General features: G+C 49.3%; 1 protein-coding gene and 1 pseudogene across 3 annotated transcripts in view; one reads left to right on the top strand and one right to left on the bottom strand.

The window, feature by feature from the left end:
• Nucleotides 1-16,871, top strand: part of LOC101575050 — a 783,209-nt pseudogene that overhangs the window by 124,813 nt on the left and 641,525 nt on the right.
• The window catches only part of Pde4b (phosphodiesterase 4B), a 358,385-nt gene that overhangs the window by 115,773 nt on the left and 225,741 nt on the right, over nt 1-16,871 (bottom strand). For 2 of the 3 annotated variants that reach the window (XM_004633976.3, XM_023718353.1), the window contains exon 2: nt 2,325-2,519. In XM_004633976.3, the coding sequence (XP_004634033.1) occupies nt 2,325-2,519 (195 nt within the window). Of the gene's footprint in view, nt 1-2,324; nt 2,520-2,642; nt 2,801-16,871 lie in introns of those variants that run through there. The other variant, XM_023718352.1, reaches the window with a different exon arrangement.

Genomic DNA, 16,871 nt, shown 5'->3' with positions numbered 1-16,871 from the left:
TGTGTGTGTATCTAAGACAGGATTTTACTATGTGGTTCAGGCTGGCCTTGAATTCACAGCAGTCCTCCTGCCTCAGCCTCCACAGTGCTGGGACAACAGGCTCACATCACCATGCCAGGCGGCATCTCTGTTCCACCAGCTACCAATTGTGTTGCATTGTAGTTTTTCAGTCTCTGCCAAGACTGTCCCCTAGAGACCCACCCTGCTGTCTGCACTGGTCTGAAGAGCAGATGACGTGAGGACGGATCTTCAGACCAACCATCTTCCGGAGCTGGCCTCTTCTCTTTCAAATGCCTGTGGAAAAGGCTCTTGTCCTTCAAGCTTGCCACGTTTCCCATGTTCTCTCACAATGGGACCTAGAAAGTCTTAGATCTCAGGGGGGGTCAGAAGTGGCAGCGCCCGCACTGTCCAGCACCACCACGGAACCTCCGTGGGCATGACATGCTGACACGAGTCGCCACAGAGTGGCCACTGCTTCTCAGTCTTGGGTCCCTCTTCTCTGTACTGGTCTGTGACCTTCCTGCCAACAGAGCAGCTGCTTCCACAAAAAAGAGCACAGACATGGCCCAGATGTCTTGCACACGGTTATTGTCAGGGCTTGGCTATGGCTTGTGACGTCTCATAAAGGGTCACATGCTGGAAACCTGGTGGCCATCATGGTGGCTCTGGGAGGCAGGGGGCCTCGACAGACGCAGGACATGGTGAGAGCTAAGTAGGTCCTGGAGTGCCGCTGCAGCAAGGCTTTGGGGCTGCTCCTGCAGAGTGAGTTGGTCTCATAAGAGCGAGGCCATCATAGTCTGTGGCTCCTCTGCAGGTGGCTGGCATCCTCTGCAGTTCTCTGCCATACTGAAATATAGTCAGGGGCCAGTATGTGCTGCTTAGACCCTCTAGCCACTAGGAAGACCCTCCTCCAGCCCCTAGAAAAGAGGTCAAGCCAACCTTTTTTCTTTATAAACCACCTAGGCTCAGGTATTTTCTTATAGCAACAGGTAATGGACCTAATACAATCATTCTTAGCTATACCACAAGGTATAACGTAAAAATACAACCACACTCAATCTCTCAGAGACCCATTTCATCAGCTGCAGGCAGGGCTGTTACACTGGTAACACAGAAAATGTAGAGAACTGGGTAGCAGGGTAAATAATCATTAGATGTTGGCTGCCTTCCACTGTGCGGTTATGTGTGTGGCTGTGTATTCCTTTCATCATTCCTGCTTAGCTGTTATTTCTCCGCCCACATACAAACTTTTGGCGAATGGCATTGGTTTTTCCCTCATCTGTGATTTTTCCTCTGCTGTGTTCATCTTTTATTCATGGTCTGGCACACGGCATCACACATAGGAGGGTTTTGGTAAATATTTGCCAAATGAATAGAAAAATATAGGTGAGATCTGGGGCACACTGTGACTGAAATACTTCAGGGCTGAGGCACTACATTAAAATGTGTCAGCGAGAGTCCTGTGGGCAGCCTTTTGTTGCTGCTACAGTTTACAACAGCCCTTTCCCACTTTGCAAGGAGGTGAACCTTTTGGCTGCCTTTCTCGTAGCAAAAGACAGCCCAGTGGAATTTTCCAGGCTGGCGACTTTAGGGAACTACTAATAATTTTATAGCATAAGATGTTGAAAATAATTGTATGTGTGCCCAGAATCCTTTTAAGGATGGATTTTAGCATCCAATTTTTATTTGATTTGTGAAATCTAATAAATGAATAATACAGCCCTGCCATTGTTCTTTAGGTAAAAACTAGAGATCTGCAATGAATAGCAGCAAAACAACATAAAAAAAAAAAAATCAGCTGTGCTTCTCAGGGCGAAGGAGTGTGCTGTGACTCACCAAGGAGCCAGGAGAAAAGTGAGCATCGTGTGTGTGTGTGTGTGTGTGTGTGTGGCAGGGAGAGGTTCCAGCTGGGGTGACATGCACCTGGTGACAGCCTAGGCAGTGCCATCAAGTGCAGGTGAGCAACCGTCACCTCGCATCTCTCCTACAGCCTTCTGGGAGTTCACAAGCAGCTGAACATTCAAGTGTGATCTGCAAGACATGTGAAGGCTCTCATCTTGTAAATGACTCAGCAGCTCAGGCAATGAAGCCCAGCAAAAACTTTTAAAAGTATCAATCACATATGGGATCCGCCGCATACTGTATCTGAGGAGATGCTGCCCCCAGACCTACACACTGCCCAGCGGGTGACCTTGGGGCCACTCTGTTTCCCTCCCACCTCTGCCCTCTGTGAAAGGCTTGAAAGGAGCAGCCACCACTGCAGCAGGTGACAGCTGGAAGGTGAGGCAAGCGTGAGACAGGAAGGCAAAGCAGGCTGTACTTACTGCTCGCTGGGAAGAGATGAGTTCCGTGACATCGCCTTTGGTGACAGGTCATAGTCGCTGTCCGATCTGTAGAGGAAGGACTCTCTGCGCTGGCTGTGCCCCGGGAAGGTAGCGTGCAGTACCAGCCCCGAGGACGAGCCGGCCTGGGGGTCCAGCGGGCTCCTGCCTGGGGAAGGGCCATTTTCCACGTCAAAGCTTGAAGAGAAAGCAGGAAACTCTGGTCACACGCCAGTCACAGAGGAGGACAGTAAACACAGCCCCAAGCTCACACGTGGCAGGTCCCTAACTGGACACTGTGTGGAAAGCTCTAACCCTCACCGCAGTTCTGGGATGCCCTGGTTCTTTCCGCATTGTGTACAGGAAACTGGGTCCCACACGGTGGTTATCCAAAGCCACCAGCAGTACACAGTGACCCAGTGAGTGAGCTCCAAAGCAAAGCCCATGACCGCCCAGCTGCATGAGTGACCTGAGCAAATTCAGAGTGGAAGCCAAGCGAGAGATGATGTGGAGGCAGCAATGTGCGCCCTAGCAGGTTCCAGATGTCAGACATGGCGCTGTCACACCGAGGGGACACCTTCCGGCCAGAAATAAACACCGCGGTGTTGTTAAACACTCTGTATGCATATTTCTAAATGTTTGGGGAACAGACTGTTATTCTGGAAATATCCAGTATTTGATTAGATGGGAGGCCCAGCCTGAAACTTAATATTCATGGACAAGTTTAACTTGCAGAAAATGTCTTAATTAATCCAATAATGCTAGATCTGCTTGGAGGCCACAGAGCTGGTCTCTGGAGAAGGAAGTCCTGCAGCTCTGGTGGGGGTGCACGGCGCGACTACGGGGTCTCCCTCGCCCTGAACAGGGGCTCGCAAGCCCAGAACCATTTGCTTTTTCTCGAGCCTTTCCTTCCTCTTCTTATCCCCCCTCCAACTACTGCGCCCCTTTGCTTTGGCAAAAGACCTGCTTCCCCTTTTCTGTTATCTGTCTTTTATTTTGCTCTTTAATTTATTTAGAGTTGGGGCTGCTCCTAGAAGAGAAAGCACGAGCTGGTTAAACTGTGCGTCTGGTTTATTCCACCTCACGTCATATCCTCACGGTGCACCCACTTTCCTACAGATGACTGAGATTTATCTTCTTCATAAGCCCACAGATGTCGGAGCGATCTCTGCTCAGTGAGCGGGCAGCCAGGAATGGTCGCAAGGCTGTGCTACCTTCTCCCGCCACCTGGGTTTCCTTGCGCGCTGTGTCTTTCCTGCGTTGTCCTGTGTGGTCCGAATCCATAACCCGTTTTCGTGCATGTGCGGCCCCCGCCAGCCTCAAGCAGACAGCAACCTTGTCCTAGCATTTCTCTGTGTCACACATTGCTTCCGCTCTAACACGCTGAAGAGGGGGTTCTGGAGTTCAGAGCGCTTTCTGCAAGTCGGGCCCCAATAGCTGCCTTCCTTCAGAATCATCCAGCCAACCATACATTTTTAAAAAATGTTCTTTGTTTTTTTTTTTTTTTTTTTTTTTCTTTCACTAATTTTGACAATGCTATTCTTTTTGGGTGGATTTTGCTTTTGTTTCTTTGTTTTACAAAGAGTTTGCTAGTATGTGAGTCCATTTAATCCTAAAAAGCCTGTGACTTATGTAACATGGTTCTACTCTGTGTTCAAGGATCATGAGATTTAGGAACATATAGACACCTTGACAAAGCAATAGCCTGCGACAGTAGCTCCTTGGCCCCTTTCTCCATGGAAAAAACGCTCTAAGACGCTCCCTGACGCAGACAGCGACAGATCCTATATGTTTTCCCAGGGCTACATTCTATGATGACATTTAATTTATAAAGTCAGTATAGTAAGCAATTAACAGCAAATTATAATAAAATAAAAGAATTTTAACAATCTACTCAGATTATTTAGAACCAATGAACTTTTTCTGGAATTTTCTGCGTAATAGTTTTGAACCATGGCTGACTACAGTAATAGAAACCATGAAAAATGAAACCACAGATACGTGTGCGGTGGGACCAGCTACGATCTGTGGACAGTGCAATGCACAACCATGTCTTCTAACTCGTCTCTACATTATTCTGAGCCAGTCTGGGCTATGAAGAGAGTTCAACGCAGTCTGAACTGCACAGCGGGAACTTGTTGAAAAAAAAAAAAAACCCGAACTAAACCAAACAAAACAGCTAAAGCAAATAATAACAAAAGCCCACCAGAGAACCTGCTTACTCCAGGTCCCTGATCAAAAGCAGCAGGTGAAACCCTCCCAAGTAAAAGTGTCGAGACTAAGAGTGAGCTGCAGCACCCCAGCCTGTGTTTGGCCTTCCACAATGTGCACATGGCTATTCCCAACAGGCCAGGGCTGGGCAGGCGGCAGGCAGGCAGCCATGCCCCACTGAAGCTGGCAGCCTGTGTGCCCGGAGGCACTCTGTGACCAGGCTGCAATGAGAGGGGGACAATGACACTGGCTGGCAGTCCCTGGGTCTGCACAGTGGCTGCACAAATGAAGAGCCCTTCTGTGGTGGCTGTGAGTCCTGAGACTGGCACTCAGCCCCGCTATGGGCAGGAGACAAGAGTGGGATACATGGAGTTAAGGGTGGGCATGAGCTTTGGAATCCACACGTGTCCAAGCTATCTGTCCTCTGGTACACATCTGCACAGCCTGCTGGGTAATGAAACAACCGACTCCTGGCTGCCGGCATTAAGCTGCTGCTCCAGGTCCCTCTGGGATGGACTGGGTATCCTGGCAATCCAGTAGCAAAGGACTGGCACGTGGGACAGCCGGGGACCTCCTGCCACACGTGGCCTGGCTTCAGTGCCCTGGTCAGTGCTCGTGTGAGATCAATCATGAAAGGTTATGAATATTGCTCCTGCGCATGCCTATGCCAAAGGCTCTGCAGAGACACCCAGTGGGCGAGCCCCCCCCACCCTCCGAACTTTCTCCAGGCTGGCTTCTGCCCTCTCTACTAGAGCTGTGGCTGTTGGGCAGAGGGTGAATCCACAGAGCGCCTTCCTGGCAGTGTGCGGCCTGGGGCATCCCATTCTTGTGTGCCCAGCACCCAGAAGTCCTTCCCTGCTGGAAGCAGAGCTATGCTCTGGTCCTGACCCCAAACTCCCTCCATGCCCTTCCTCTGTGGATGCATTTTCTGACTGCATTCCCCTGCCTACTCTCCCAGGAGGCCTGCTGGAATTTAGAGGAAGCCAGGGAAGAACTCCCTGGTGGTGCAGAGAAGCAGTCTTGGGAGACAAGCAGCCTTTTATGTTCCCCAGGGCACTGCCAACCCAGTGGCAACCCAGATGCACAACTCTGGAGCACACACAAGTCACCAGCCAGACACCAGATCCAGTCATGGCTGAATTAGCGGGCAGACGCCACATGTGCCCCACAGATCTGGGGAGGGACAGTCCAAACACAAGGAACCAGTGCCCCGCCTGACGAAGCACAGCAAGGCCAGCACGCGAGCCTGCTGCTGCAGGAGCCAGAACGCAAGCCAGGTCATTTACTTAGGGCAGCCCTCGCTCCCGCCTTGGGCGGATGCACATTTCACCCTTGGGCCTCTTGAGACTGAAAAGCCACTGTGGAAGTAACACAAATGGTGGATAAAGCTGAGAGGGATGAGACAAAAGTGTAGCATCCTTGCTATCAGTTTAGAGTTTTTCCATCTGAAGTTGTCCCCGCCCCAGCCCCACCCCATCCCCAGTGGGTTTGGATCCTGAGTTTTTTTCCACAACGCTCTACCGCAGGCTGCAGCTCCGAGGATCATCGCTCTTCTTGGCTCCTTAGCAGCTCATGCAGCCGTCGTGCCACAGTTCCCTTAGCGTTTTCTTACCCTTGGTCGTGCTATCCGTGACTCCAAGCAGGGGCGCAGTTAGTATCTTTGGTTTCACAGTTACTTGTGGGCTCAGCTAAATCAGGAGGGAATCTTGGGAAGAGCAGGAGAGGGTGAGTTCAGGCGCTTCGGAGCGTTTGATGAAGACACATGCAGTGTCATGGAGAACTGAGGCGAATGTTTAACTTAAAAAAAAATGATGACCCTAAAAGACACATTTCTCTTAATGTCCTAGAAACACTGCCTTGGCTTCAGCCCGCTTATCGTACCCCTTCCGGTGCCTTCAGGACAGCTCCTCAGTACTGGGTCCTGAAGGTCTTCAGCTGTGTGGCCCTAGCCTCTTGGATGTCCTGCACCAGTTCAAAACGTTTCCTGCCACAGTCACTTGGAGTTAGGGGCATAGCCAGAGTCTCACAGTGCCAGAGCCAGTAAACAATGTGGGTGTGGGCATGCTTCTCAGGAGCCACTATTCCATGCGGCAGGTCTTGGCAGCAGGAGTCACCATATTTTTGACCCTACCTTAAAAAGGCATTTACAAGAGAGGACTTCTAGAACTACCTCAGACAGAAGCAAGAACAAAAGGCTAAGTGGATCAAGCTTGAATCAAGGAGAAAGATGAGGGTGATAATGGCAACGTTTCTTTAATTCATTTTTTAAAAAGTTTTTCTAAAATAGTCACTATTTTTCTCAACTGCACCAAGTCTGCCCGCCTGCCGCAGCTTGCTCACATCCAGGGTGTGCACAGATGCAGCGTTGGCTGTGGCCTTTCTTCTGGGACCAACAACTGCTCTGCTGGTCCAGCCTTCTGGTCGGCAGGACTCTGCTCTCCGGGCCCTGCCTGCCTGTGCTGGCCTTCTGTGGGGAGCCTGGCTTGTCCTCTATACCTACCATCACACCCTCGTGTTCTGCTCTGTGACCCTAGGTCTGAGCTCCTGGGGGTGGCAGCAGGTGACTGTGGAGGTGAGTCACCAGGTCCCTGGAACTGGAGCACCCCGGTTGTGAGGCTCTGGCTTCTCCACTCGGCTTCTGTCACCTACTCCCCCGGGGCCCTGGGTGTGTCTTTAGGGGCTTGTATACCGCACATACACCAGCATTCCTGTGCACAGAGCCCGTCCCAAGGATTGGGCAGGAGCCTGGCTCCGTGACCCCTGCAGAGCCACGTCCACGGATGCTCCTACAGTCGCACAGAGCTGACCCAGGGCCCACACAGGCTCATCTCCAGATCGCTACAGCAACCCGTGCCCGGTGATCGCAGGCACAGAGCTCTGTGGGGAACGCGGCTACATCCGCGCCGCGCTAACTCCACACAACAGCGTCTTCTCGCGTACTTGCTCCCTGGGCTTCCTGGATCCGCAGCGCCCCGGACACGGACGGCTGACTGCCCTCACCCAGCACCTGTGCTTTGCAGTCCGGTTCTCCTCTGATCTAGCTGCTCCACAGAAGGCTGTTATCCTCAGGAACTACCGATTACTGCTGTTTCTGCCCCCGAGGCCTGGGTGTAGCGGGCTTCCACAGGCCGTCTGAATGGACTCAGGACCCCGCAAGGCGCTGTGACGCTTTCTTCTGTCCACCTCCTCCGAAGCTGGGACACAGACTTCTTCCTTCAAATGAGTCTGTGGAGGTGAGGCTTCAAGTTCTTTGATGAATCACGTGGAGGCAATGATCCAAAAATTTTTAAATTGCTAAAAAATGTGTTCTGAGTAAAACAGGCCTGAATAGAAAGGGCCAGCGCAGATGTCGCTGCGCTGAGCCCGGCGTGCACAGGCACTCCCCGCCAGCCTGCCTCTGCTCCCCTCTCCTTCTTTACAGCCTGGGCGTCCCCACACCCCTGGTGGCTCCACCCCCTGAAGTCCCAGCTCCCGTGCAGTGGTGCCCGGAGGGACCAGCAGGTGGCAGGAGACCCTGCAGCTTCCCCGCGACTCCCAGCCTCAGTCCGACTGTCGACTGCTGAGAGGCAGGACCCAGCCTTCTTCGCGAGCCTTGGAGGGGAAACGAAGGCGACAGGAAGCGCCTCCCTGTGGTGCGCAGGAAGCCGAGGTGCACCGAGAGACGCTTCCCTTGTGAGACTGCTGCTGAAGCCCCGCAGCTGCGGAATCACCTGCAGCTATCCCCAGAATGGCTGTTTGCTGACTCCCAGTCACCTCCCCAACCCCGATTTCTGGAGCAGAGGCTCACAGAGCAGTCTCCCTGGATGCTCTGGCTTCTGCGTCAGGGGTCTCTCCCTTCTGAGCTCAGCATGCTGCAGGTGAGCCTCGCAGCTGTCCTGACACCCAGCCTCCCGGAAAGACTGCGGACTCCACAGAAGAGGTTTATTTATTTATTTTATTTTTTCTATAATTTTATTGAGAAACAAATAGCAATGAAATGAGACAGTTTCAAATCCGATTAGTAGGTCAGTTTCAATAACTACTACATTGCGTATTGTTGTCTTAGTGGTTATTCATTGTATAAGATGCAGACGTGACAGCTGCGGCAGGGCCGCTTCCTGCCTGTGGGCGAGCGCTCTGCTCTCTGGAGCTTGCCTTCCTTCTCAGAAGCGAATCCACATCACTGAGTTCTCACTACAGCTCTGGTATGGCAGCTCTCTTGGCTTAGTGTCCAAAAGGAGACAGATGAGGCCCCGATGGGACGCTTCACTTGAGAAACCTTAGCTTGCAACACCCTGTTGTTACAGCCGCCATCTGGGCCTGGGTCCTTCCTGCCCATTCCGAGACCTCTCGTCCCCACTCTGACATGACGCCCTGTATCTCTCACTTAGCTTTCTCGCCTTCTCCGGCAGACCATGTCCTCTTTGAGGCAGGAACTAAGCCTCACAGATTTGTATTTCCAGACCCGAGAACCGAGCCTCACACCAAGGGCACACCCAAGTCCGCGTTGCTCTGTAAGCACCAGGGCTTCACAGCTTGTTTCTGTCCCCAGATACACAGTTCCATTTGGCTTAAAACCTTTGGCAGAGCAGTTCCTGAGTGAGGGCCCTGGGGTCCTCCTGCCTTTCACGCCTTCCTATCCTGGCAATGCTATTTCAGGACGCTTTGCTGGTGGGAACTATTTTGTCTATAATGAGTGTGTGTTTGCGTGTAGGCTGCAAGTGTGCTGGGGCTGCCCACGTGAAAATGTTGCTTCTTTAATGTTCTGTGAGAAGAGATTCCCCTCGATTGCAGTCAGAAAACAACACCTTCCAGTGCTGGGTTATAGCTCTGAGGAGAAGAAATAGCTATCTGGCCATTTATTACTGCACTTCCAGTGGCCATTGTCTCAAAGTGCTGTCTGGCTCCTGCAGAAGGGTGAGTTGGTAGGGACATACATGCATCTCATTCACACTGTGACAGGGACAGACCAGTATGACGGGAGCAGCCAGCCCTAATTTCTAGAAACAGACTGAACCTCATGGAGTCGCAGCCAGCAGGAGGAGTGCCCACATCCGCCTCCGACACAGTGACAGCAAGGTCTTGCGTTCTGCCCCAAGAGTCTACGGCTCTCAGTCCCCGCACCAGGAAGAACTTGGATGTGCACACATCTGGATTCTGCAGGCAGCTCCCTGTGGCTCTCTGTCCTCCCCAGGAGTTCTGAAAATTACATTTGTGCAACAGCCCTGAACTGCTTTCCCCGGAAGGGCTGAGCCAGAAGCAGCACTGCAGGGCTGCTGAGCTTGGGGACTCCTTGATGCAGTCCTGCTCTGTGAGGGATAAATGATAGGAAACAGGGACTCCCTGTACCCTGGCCCTGCACAGGGTGACACTGTGGGTAGACGACCTCCAAGAGCATCAAAGACGAGACATCTCTCGGGCTTCAGGAGAGGCAGAAGAGTGGCTGCTGCTGATGGTCATGCACTCATTCAAAACAGTTGTGCTGAGTGCCCATGAGGAAACATGGCATTGTGGTTGGCTTGAGAATACAGCCATGCAGGAAGAGATGTAAAACACAAGAGTATGGTAGGGACTGACGCGGAGAATGCTGCTCCAGGCGGGGCCCTGGGAGCCACACAGCTGCCTGCTGCGCTGCACCAGGGCACATGGCCATCTTTCTCAGCGAGGTCATCTGGGTTGAGGTCTGGTGAGGTTTAGGCAAAGGTTTCTTTGTCTTTGGATTCTTGCCTTCATTTCTACACCCCTTCCACCAAAGAGCCAGGTCAGGTGATGCTGGGAATTTAGTGCCAACTACTGTATTAAACTCATGACTTAATTTCCCCTTGCTTGAGCTTCTTTCTGAGCCAAGTTAGTTGTCCTACAATAGTGTATATAGTTGCTATTATCTGTAAGTATGCACCATTATCATACATTACTATCATCCATATGCATACACCTTATTGTATATAAGCCTACAGTAATAACTAAAATAGTAACTACAGCTATTTTAGCTGCAACATAGTTGCATCTCTAATGTCTAGGGATCTATGCACCTGGGGGATGCCCCTGTCAGTTTTGTAGCACTTGTCTAGCACATATTTAGTTCACCAGTCTTCCCTCAGAGCGCTAGTTTCTAGGGACATAGAGCACCTGTCCCATGTATTTCACCCTGGCGCCCAGAGCCCCTCCTGTCGAGCTGTAGGCACTTAATAGATGTCAGGTGAATGAATCAATGACCTGGGATGGGGCAAGGTGCATGAATAGCTGTCCCTCGATGTCCATCACAGACAGCACTGGCGGCTTCTCCACAGAGACCCGAGAGTGGCGTGGGAACCCAGTGACATCTGCTCTCCCTCTCTGACAAGCCTCTCAGAACTATCTCATGAGGAAGACTAGGGGTTTGCTGGGAATACCGTCTCTCCCACAGGACACCCACCCGAAGAGAGCCAGTGACCACATGGCAGAAGCACCCTTCCCGCTAGGCATGGATGGGGTGAGAGATGAGGGAACTACAAAATCCCTCTCCACAGTCCTCGGGCGAATGTTTTCTGGGTTTTGTTTGTTTGTTTGTTTGTTTGTTTTTAATGTACTTAGTGCAGGGTCAACAGGGTCTCACTACACAGATCAGACCCAAAGTGATCCTCCTGTTTTCAACCTTCCAAGCACTGGGATTACAGGCACACACCACCCCGCCCAGGCTAGAATGCTTTCTTCTGCTGAGGACTTTTATTGCTTTTGTTTCAATTACCACTTGAGATCCTTTCACATTTTACCAAAAAATATGAGAACTGAGAAAGGAATCCAACACTTAATTTTTCTAATGAGGCTGTAAGATGGAGGCCATTTTTAAAGAGTTTTGTCTCAGAGGCTTGGGAGCATATTTTGTTGTGATCCCTAATGACTTCACACTGTGTTAAACTTCACACTGTTGTAGTCCTATGTCATACTGTTTAATGCCCAAGGAGAACAAGACCCTATTTGCAAACAATCTTACATCATAATTATAAGACCTTTATTTCTAGCAAATCTACAAAATGTCTTATCTATTTCTAGGTTAAACAATGTGTTCAGAAATAACAATGTTATAATGTGAGTACAAGATTCTTTCTGTTTTCTAATTAAGGTTGAAATTTCACAGGCTGCCTCTGAAGCTTTCCTTCATTAAAATCTGCTACGGAAACTGGCTGCTCTTACAGTCAGAGATGCTTTCTGCGCACTGTCCTTCTTAGGAAAGATGAGGTCCCCTGGAGGGTCACAGAGTTTATGAGGGCAAAGGCCTTTCAGGGAGATCATATGGCGGCTGTAGGATGACCTTTGTATCCCCAGTAAGCACTTTGGGTAAAGAGGTCACCCTACTAGACCGGTATATTTTAGACTACATTCTCTACTTTTAAAAAAGAAGTTCTAAGAGATAATCAAATGCTCTCTTAATAAGATATGAATACTCCAGTTTATAAGTGAGGTAGGCTTGCCAATAACAAGATCGATTAATTAAATGAAGTATTTTTTGAGAAGTAATGGTGCCAGCATTCAGGAGCTCACAGGCAATTAGGGAAATGAGAGCAATCTGGGAAAACTAGCTCTTTCTCAACCAGGGATAGCTTCAAGAAATTACTGCTTCTGTAAATTCTCACACGCCATCTGGTAGTCATTTCTAGAAATGAGCTGGAAACCAGTACCTGAAACACTGCAGAGAGACCATCAGTTATCCTGTTTGTATGCCTCGACGACAGAGACATGGGAACTCCGTGAGGTAGCGAGTCCCAGCTTTGGTGTGCTATCATTTTTCACGACTCGAGCCAGGCAATGTAAACTTATTTTAGAGTTTGGTCGCTCTCCAGGGACCCACCACATGCCCCTTTTCCCTGTGTCGAGGCAGCCACCTCTTACTCAGTTACACTGGACAGAAGCTCCGTAATTTATTCCTCTTTCCTGCTGACCAGCACAAGCTGCCCATCTCGCATGAGAACCACTTACTTCTTGGTGGCCACCACCACTTTGGACTCCCCACCTTCCCCCTGCATCAGGACCCCAGCAATCTCGGTGCTTCTGCTCCCCGCTGCAGCCCTTCTCCCACCTCTCCCATGACAGCAAGAGCGGTCTTTAAACAAAATATGCTAAGAGCGTGACATCACACTTGGAGTAAAATCCAAGCTCTATTCCATGGATTGCGAACCTTGAGTCTCTTCCTGAGCACCCCGCCCTCTGCTCAGGGTGCCCCTGCCCCAGGACAACTTTTGTATTTCGGAAAAGCAGCGTCTTCCCCGGCCCCCAGGTCTTGCCTGTGTGTGCTCTGTTTCCGGGGGATCTTTCTCGTTTCTAACACATCCAGCTCGTGGACAAGCCTGCATGAACATCTGTTCAAGGAATGACTGAACGCCCGTTTCCCCACTGTTTCCCCTTCTGTTCTCTGCACAGCTGCCTGATCATTCTTTTAAGAGCTGGATGAACTCAGTTATTAAAGAAGTTCTTTCCTACTAATTAACAGGCCACTTGTCTTTGGAGCACCCATTCCAGCTTTGTGCTATACTTATGTGTTCTTTGAAAACGTGCCTTTCTTTCATATAACTCTAAGTCCCAAAGGGCCATCTGCTCTGCACACTAGCGTGTCCACTAGAAGAGCCTAGGCCTGCCTGGGACACACTGCCAGTTCTGGACAAATGTCTGTTCAGCGGATCAAGGTATGCACGATAGGCTGGGGGTGTCATAAACACTACCAGCAGCCTCAGGGCTTCAAAGCAGACCCTGCTTTTAAAGGGTTTCTTCAAGGCCTGGGGAGGTAGCTCAGCTTTCTAGTGCTTTCCCAGCAGAACAAAGCCCTGGGTTCAATCCCCAGCGCTCCAGAGAAAAAAAGAGAAGAAGGAGGAGACAAAAATAATAAACATTTCTTCATTTGGAGAGAGAATTATTTATTTCCGGACATTTGGCCAATTCCCACACTAATTCTAAAGAACCTGAAACTTAAAACATCCATTGGTGTAAAAACTTGTCACAGGTCTGAAAAATCCTCCTGTGGTTATTGCTGTGGCCTGATTTCAGCAAGTGAGACTGGTTTTCAGATCGAGTTTCCTAAGTCACTGGCTTGGAGCAGGCAGGGTTCTCCGCCAGCGGTGCATTTCCAGTCCTGGCGCTGAGAACACCAGTACTTAACGTTTTAAGAATTTTGTACCTAAAGCCTAGTTTATATTCTCTTGAGAATGAAGAGGCCATCTATCTCCTTTGTGGTTGAAATAGAAGGACAGAAGAGAGTGGCAGTAACTCAAACAATAGCCCTAAAATCGGAAATCAATGCCTCTGCCTCCGGCCGGCGTGGCACTGAATACGGTTTACGTCAGCAGACATCTGGCCCGCAGACGCTGCGGGTGGTGAACAGCACACCTGCTGGCAGCCTGGCATCTGGATTGCCAACATGTTCTTTGGAGGGGAGAGAGAGGCAGGAGAAGGGGGAGAAGAGACGGTAGAGGTGGGAATCTGGGACCCGGGGACCTCTTCTTGTTCACATAGGCTATAAAGGAGGGAGACCGCGGGTCCCTTCCTCGCTGTGCTAAGCACGCCCGTGCGGTGTCAGTGCCAGCTAGTGCGAGGAAGCCACGGCCGCATGTTTTGGGCCCAATCGCTCTGGGAGGAAGGAAGGCGCTTGTTTTTATGGCTGTGAAGCCTAAAGTTCAAAGAGTTTAAGTAGCTTGCTGACAACTACTCTACCAGCGATGTAACGGCAGATCCTGGATTTAAGCCTGGTTGATCGGATGCATCCCAAATCGATCCTTTGCAAACATCTGCTCTGCCTCAGAGCTGCTGTGGGTCAATTTCTGTGATTTGATCTGCAGCCAGTCTCGCTCTTCGGAACCCTGCCCTCCCTCTCCCCGTGGATCTTGCTGCCACAGAACGGCCGCAGAACAGTCGCTCTCTCTGCATCCCCATTTTCCACATTGCGCACCCACAATGCGCTGTACAGATTTGTATCTAAAACACATCAGCCCAGGGACAAAAATAATCAGAAAGGCTTCCCTCGGGGTTATGAAGATGGGAAGACCTCATCACCAGCGAAGCTGAAAGACAAGAAATGTTAAGGGAAATTCTTCAGTCGAAAGAGAAATAATTGTAGGTGGAAATCTGGGTCTACACAAGGAATGAAAATTTATTGTCCTTTCTCATTAAAGTGTCTTGAAGGTAGTCTACAATAAATATCTGCACTGTAAATCCTGATGCGAACATTAAAATTGTTTAAGCAAAGGGTTGAAGTAAATAAACAAATAAAGAAAATTGAGGCATGAATTAGTTATGCAGAAACAATGGAGAGAGAGAGAGAGAGAGAGAGAGAGAGAGAGACAGAGACAGAGACAGAGACAGAGACAGAGACAGAACCGTGTCATGAGCTGCTAACCTAAACTATTTTGGCCTGAATTGGCCTCCATACTTGGGATCCTTACACAATGATCTTTGATCCAATTTGGTTCCCCAGTGGCAGCTCTAACTTTCAGAGTGTGCTTTTGTGATACCTACCAAGATAAGTTTCAGGTTGGCCTCAGTCACTGACAGGCTGGTGGGACAAGTAAGCCAAGTGCCCAGTCAAGCCACTATGCCTCCCTTTCCCAAGTTCTGCCTGCCCCAAGTGAGGGAGTGAAGCTCTATGGCTCTGAGACTTTTCTTTTCTTTGCTTATTTTTGTCTTTTTGAGACAGGGTCTCACTATGCAGTTCATACTGGCCTTGAACTCACTTTATAGCCCAGGCTAGCCTCAAACTCACAGTGATCCTCCTGCCTCAGCCTTCTGAGCGCTGAGGTGACAAGCCTATGCCAGCACACCCAGGCTTGAGGATTTTCAACAATACAACTCTGTTAAATTTAACTTGTCTAAAGGGTCTCCTTTTAACAGAACAGATATATAACTAGGAAACAACACCACAGCAGATTCGAACCTTGCTGTGGCAAGCCTCTCTGTAAATGTAAGTGGCCCAAACACAATAGTTAAAAGACAGGTACTTTCAAGATGGATAGGCATATATGCTCTGTCTCGACAGCTGTGTAATAGACCACTCTAAATATCTAAAGACACAAGGAGGTTGAAGGGAAAGCACCAGGGAAATACATAGCGCAATGGTGCTATGAAATCAGAGCGGATATATTTACAGCCTGCTTGTTAGCAGATTTTAGCGCCAAATAAAGAGGATCATTTCGTAGTGACCCAGGAGCCAATCTGTACACAGACAACGTAACAGTTCCACGTTGTGTTATTAGTGCTATGTGCTAATGACAGAGTTTCAAATTACATGAAGCAGAAACTGACAAAACCGAAGGGAGAAAGAAAAATATTCACAATTATAGCTTCAATAATTGATAGAACACATAGAAACCTCATAAAAGGAAGGAAGACCCAGCCATGGTCAGTCGGGCCTAACTGACAACGCAGCCCTAACAGCAGCAGAGCAGGCGAGCTTTCCCCAGGCGCATGGGCCTGGAGTAAGAAAGACAACATCCTGAGCTGAGAGCAAGCCTCAGCGTGTCCTGAGAGAGCCTGGGGCTTGCCAGCTCCAGTCTCTGGTCAGGGTGAAACTAAGTTAGAAATCAACAACAGAAATATTCCTGATGAAGGTCCAGTTATTCATCAATTAAGCATTCTAAATAACTCATGGCTCACAGCCAAAGTCAAAAGAGATATTCAAAGTGTTCTGAACTCAATAAAAATATTGCATAACCAAGTTTTTGAGATGTAGAAAGATTAGTGTTTATAAGGACATCTGCGGGACAAAATGCCTTTACTAGAAAACAAGAGAATAAATGACTTTAATATCTAACTCAAGAAATTAGGGAAATAAAAGTAAATGAATCCCAATGAGAAAGAAGGAAAACAAAGATAAATACAGAATGAAAATAAATACGGAGATGAAGGTTCTTTTTTGATAGAAATATCAACAAAGCTAAACAAATTCATCAATCAATAAAATTCAGAAACCTGTACTCAAGTTTAAAGCCTCAACAGCTTCTTTCAGTGTTCATTAAAATTCTGAAACTTCAAGTCAGAGTTTGAGAGAGAGAAAGAGAGACAGAGACAGAGAGACGGACAAAGAGACATACAGAGAGAGAGGCAGAGAGAGAGAGAGAGACAGAGAGGGACACAGAGAAAAAGAGAGAGACAAAGACAGAGAGAGACAGAGACAGAGAGACAGACAAAGAGACATACAGAGAGAGGCAGAGAGACAGAGAGGGACAGAGAGGGACACAGAGAGAGAGAGACAGAGACAGAGAGACAGGCAAAAAGACATACAGAGAGAGACAGAGAGACAGAGAAAGAGACAGAGAGGGACACAGAGAGAGAGAGAGACAAAGACAGACAGAGACAGAGACAGAGTGAGACAAAGACAGAGAGAGAGAGAGAGAGAGA

This window comes from Octodon degus, unplaced genomic scaffold, assembly GCF_000260255.1.
Source record: "Octodon degus isolate 3935 unplaced genomic scaffold, OctDeg1.0 scaffold00057, whole genome shotgun sequence".
Lineage (NCBI taxonomy): Eukaryota > Metazoa > Chordata > Mammalia > Rodentia > Octodontidae > Octodon > Octodon degus.
This window is presented reverse-complemented; position numbering and strand designations above follow the sequence as displayed.